The 5,104-nt window shown below is 55.4% G+C and overlaps 1 protein-coding gene across 1 annotated transcript; it reads right to left on the reverse strand.

The window, feature by feature from the left end:
- Positions 1 to 1,086: 1,086 nt before the first annotated feature.
- On the reverse strand, positions 1,087 to 3,123 carry KCNA3 (potassium voltage-gated channel subfamily A member 3). Its single transcript, XM_021690128.1, has one exon. It carries the CDS (start codon positions 3,121 to 3,123, stop codon positions 1,381 to 1,383), a length of 1,743 nt encoding a protein of 580 aa, XP_021545803.1. The 3' UTR covers positions 1,087 to 1,380.
- Between the last annotated feature and the right edge of the window lie 1,981 nt (positions 3,124 to 5,104).

The raw sequence follows: 5,104 nt of genomic DNA on the forward strand, positions 1-5,104 counted from the left end.
AGGTCCCTTGTAGTAAGGTTTCAGGTACATCGATTGAATCTTTCATTTGCTTATGTACAGAACACTTTTACATTTGCTTTTAAATTTCACTTGCTGGCTTGAAACTTCTTGGAGGAAGAAAACAGTATCCTTTTAAGTTATTGCCTAATTATTGGCATCTAATTCACATCATGCCTCATTGGAGTATATAACTAACATTCCAAAGGCAGTATTTTCCTTTCCAATTCAGTCATTATGAGATGGTATCAATGATTTTCTGTAGTAAAAAAAAAATGCATTGTTTGTGATTCAGTTCACCACCTCAGATTCTCAGATGTAACCTTATTTGTGCGGTTTATTCAAATAGTGGTTTTCCTTATGAAATCCTGTAAGGAGGAACCATCTGGAAAGGTTACTGTGGAAATGGCAGGGGCTAGGGGGTGGGGCTAGAGAGCAAGAGATGCCATGACAACCTTTTTCGGGTTTCCCAGGAAACATGGGTTGCTATGGGAACTGCATCAGTCAGGTCAGAATTAGTAACTTCCGCTGGAAGGAGTGTCTGCCACTTTAATCTTCTTGTGATACTGCAGAAGCTTATCTCGCAGACGCATTAGGAATTCTGTTTGTTTCTCTCAGCAGCACTGAAAACATCTGTTTCTACACTTGGATAAGATGTTGCCTGGAACACACATACAGAACTTCAGAGGAATCTGCCTGTCTACCCCCCTTTCGAAATGCTTACCAAGCCCCAAAGAGTTCAACTAATTAGTCAGATCAGGACACCTCGGACATTTCCTTTTGTTCAAAGTTGTAGAAGTCTTTAAAATTCCGGGAGGGGTTCCAAACAGAAATTCCAGTCAAAAACCAAATAAACTTATGGTGGGTTTACAAGTCATTGTTCTAATTAGACTTCTCATCCACGTATCCACAACGAAGACAACTGAACTAAATATTCAATAATGTTAAAAGGTCCAGTAAACGGAAGCATCCTTTAAGTATGTGCCTTCTTTACTTAGTAAAGAAACAACTGTCTTTCAATTCTGCGGTTAGGCAGTTATTCTAACTGTTCTTTAGTTTAATTTCCTCCCAGGATGTACTTTTTTTTTTTTTTTTTAAAGAGGGTGTGTACTAGAAATGAAGTTTAAAGTAAGTTTGTTCTTTGCGATATTAGGGAAGGGAGGGGGGGAGAAAAAAATGGAGAGCTGAGAGAATGCAGCCCACTTCCAAAACACACCTGTTTCAGTATGAAGCAGTAGGGAGAGGGAAAATGAAGTGTGCTTTCCACTTCTTCATGTCCTTTCCTTGATGAATGGTCTGGAAATGTATAAAACAAGGGCATACACAGACCAAGGGGGCACGTTCCACACAATACTGAACACAGCATGTCACTTAGAGCATATATTAAACGTCAGTAAATATCTTTTTGATGTTGACACAGGAGTTGGGATTATTGTTCGTGGTGCAGGTGGCAGTGGAATTGCCCGTTTTGAAAGGGGTCTGGGGGAAAGCGCTATGGTTCATGCCCCCCTCTTCGATCACCATATACTCCGACTTACTCAGAGTGGAGTTACTCCTTGCTTTTCGGAGCTCCTCGGCCGAAGAGGAGAGGTGCTGGCAACTTCCCACGTGCATGTACTGGGCTTGCTCTTCCCCTTCTGTCTCCCGGTGGTAGAAGTAATTGAAGTTGGAAACAATCACGGGGACTGGCAAAGCAATGGTCAAGACACCAGCGATGGCACAGAGCGACCCCACAATCTTGCCCCCTATGGTCACCGGGTGCATGTCACCGTAACCTACTGTTGTCATGGTTACCACTGCCCACCAGAAGGCATCCGGGATACTGCTAAAACCCGAAGTGGGGTCGTCTGCCTCGGCAAAGTAGACCGCGCTGGAGAAAAGGATGACCCCAATGAAGAGGAAGAAGATAAGCAGCCCCAGCTCCCGCATGGAAGCCTTCAGCGTCTGGCCCAGGATCTGCAGCCCCTTGGAGTGCCGGGAGAGCTTGAAGATGCGGAAGACCCGCACCAGCCGGATGACCCTCAGGATGGCCAGGGACATGGCCTGCTGTCCATTGCCCTGTCGCTCAGCCAGCTCGGTGCCCAGAGTGATGAAATAAGGGATGATGGCCACGATGTCTATCAGGTTCATGATATTTCGCGAGAAGGTGGCTTTGCTGGGGCAAGCGAAGAACCGCACGAGCAGCTCAAAGGAGAACCAGATGATGCACAGGGTCTCCACCACGAAGAAGGGATCCGAGAAGCTGGAGGCTCCGGCGGGGGCCCCCGACGTGCTGTTGCTGGCCGCCTCGAACTGCTCCTGAGACGACGCGGCGGGGTAGTCCTTCTCGTCGCGAAACTCGGGAAGCGTCTCCAGGCAGAAGATGACAATGGAGATGAGAATGACGAGCACGGACACGATGGCGATGCCCCGAGCCGGCCCGGAGCTCTCCGGGTACTCGAAGAGCAGCCACACCTGGCGCTGGAAGTCGCGGCGGGGCAGGGGCCGCTCCTCCTCCCGCAGGAAGCCCTCGTCCTCGCGGAACTTCTCCATGGCCTCCTCGCCCAGCTGGTAGAAGCGGATCTCCTCGGAGAAGATGTCGATGGGCACGTTGACCGGCCGGCGGATGCGGCCGCCCGACTGGTAGTAGTAGAGGATGGCGTCGAAGCTGGGCCGGTTGCGGTCGAAGAAGTACTCGTTGCGGAGCGGGTCGAAGTACCTCATGCGCCGCTTGGGGTCGCCCAGCAGCGTCTCCGGGAACTGGCAGAGGGTCTTGAGCTGCGTCTCGAAGCGCAGCCCCGAGATGTTGATGACCACGCGCTCCCCGCAGCAGTCCTGCTCGCCGGCGGCCGGCAGCGCGGGCGGCAGCGGCTCGTAGCGGTCGCGGTCGCGGTCGCAGCCGCCGCCGCCACAGCCGCCCTGAGGCGGGCCCCCGCCGCCGTCGGCCGCCTCCGGCTCCAGCAGGTGGTCCCCGGGCACCACCGTCATGTCGGGCGGCAGCGCGGGGCCTGCGGCGGGCTCGGCGTAGCCGGGGTTCACCAGGGTGTGGGCGCCGCCACCGCCGCTCGCGGGGCGCTGCGGCGGGTGGGCGCGGTGGCGGGCGGAGGGCGGCGGCGGCGAGCGCAGCAGGCTGAGGTGCTCGTCCATGCGGCGGGAAGAGGCGGCGGCGCGGGCCGCGTCGCTCCTCCTCGCGCTCCCCGCCCCTCCGCCGCCTCCGCCCCCCTCTCCCCCCGAGTCGGGCCCGCCGCCTGTTGCTGCCGCCGCCGCTGCCGCCGCTGCCGTCGCCGAAGGCGCTGCCGCCGCAAGGCTCCGTGTGCATCTGGCGCGGTCCGCCGGGCTCCTCCGGGGAGACGCCTCCCCGCCCGCCTCCGCGCTCCCCGCCCCTCCCCCGCGGGGCGCGCGCCCGCCTGCCTCTCCGCGGCCCCTCAGGATGCCCGCCCACCGCGCGGGCGCGCGCCCCGCTCCCCCCCAACTCCGCTCCCCCCCAACTCCGCTCCCCCGCGCCGCCCTGCCGGGCCCCTCGCTGCCCGCTGCCCGCCGCCCAAGTGCCCTCTCTTTGCACCTCGGCGTCCCCTGCGATACCCGCCCGGCCGAGGCGGCCCTCAGGGAATCAGGCGCCCGGACCCCCGCCGGCCTCTGGTCAGCGCCCCCCCTCTCCCGGCCCGCGAGGCCACGTCCCAGCCGCGGGGCTTTCTGGCCCGGCCTGGGCCACCCCGCCGCCCAGCGAGCGGCGGCCGCCTCGCCTTGCACGCGCCACCGGGGCCCCGCTCCGGGAGAAGGGCTCAGAGGGGCCGGGGAGGGCGAGGAGAGAGGATGGGGATGCGCGCTGGGCGGGGAGCTTGGTCGAGGGAGGGAATGACTGGCCAGGTGGGCGCCCTGGGGAGCAGGCCAGCCTTCTGCTGGCACCCTGAGCCTGCTGAGGCTGGAACACCTCCAGGCCGGGAGCACTCTAAACACTTCAGCTCCTGCGTGCATGAGGAGCCCAACGGAGTAATGGGTGCTGATGAGTTTCGCACCTGGGGTCTGAAGAAGATGGGTCATTAAAGGCATTCAGGGACTTTGCTTCGGTAGCGAATAGTTCTCACAAACGTTCGTGGCTGAGATTTCAGGGGGGGAAGCATCAAGGACCGAGTTTCTGGTTGGGACTGGCGGCAGCCAGGTCTTCTCAGAAGAGCGAGGTTTCCTGTCGTGGGAACATGAGAGGAAAATGAGAAAGGAAAATCACATCTCGTCCGAAGTCTGTCGTGGAGGGACTGGAGCGAGACTGGCACCTAGCCCCTCAGTGTTCCACTGCTGGCTTTGTGGTAGAGTTTGCCACGCTCTAGTTGGGAAACTTCGAGAACATTCAGCCGGCAACTTGTATCTCTGTTGCTTGATTTGGGCCTGGAGATAACAACTTTATCCCCTTTGAACCTAAACTGTTTCTTCGAATTGTTGTGGTCATTTTGAACACAATTTCTGTGTCTAGACATTTTAGCGGCTCCAATTTAGAGCCAACCCTAGGCTTTATAATGTATTTCCCACTGTATCATTCAAATCATTTACAAAAGAGGAACTGTTGTCTGGACTACTCCCTCACCCATCACCCCTTAGCTGACGATTCAACGGCAAGTAAATGCGATTTGTGGTCACTGCTTCCCACCACCACTGCAACCGAGGCTCTCTAGGGCAGAAACCAGGTCTTACTCCATTTATACACCTGGAAACTACCAAAGTGCCTGATAAAGAGTAGGAACTCAGTATGTTTGTCGAATTGAATTCCCCAACAAGTGATTCTTTGTATTTCTATCTGTTCTGAAGTGTCAGGCATTTCTCCTTTCTGAACCCAGGATCACTGGGATTCCTGGGATAAAGAGTGAGGGGAAGCAGCTCACAGTATGTACATTACTCAGTTATTCCACCTGGGCCTTTTCTGGATACAACAAGCACTTATGTTCTTTACTGTCCTTTTATCTTTCACTTTACCTCTAGGTCAGTGCCAGGCACTGCAGATGGTATATTTTAAGATGGAAAAAGTAGACAGGGATGTAAAACACTCTCACAAAACTGAACACTGATTTTGAGCTGGTGATTAGGGTAGCAGTATAATCCATCATTCGTATATTTAAAGCTAAGAATAAGACGGCTT

This window comes from Neomonachus schauinslandi, chromosome 4 (assembly GCF_002201575.2).
Source record: "Neomonachus schauinslandi chromosome 4, ASM220157v2, whole genome shotgun sequence".
Lineage (NCBI taxonomy): Eukaryota > Metazoa > Chordata > Mammalia > Carnivora > Phocidae > Neomonachus > Neomonachus schauinslandi.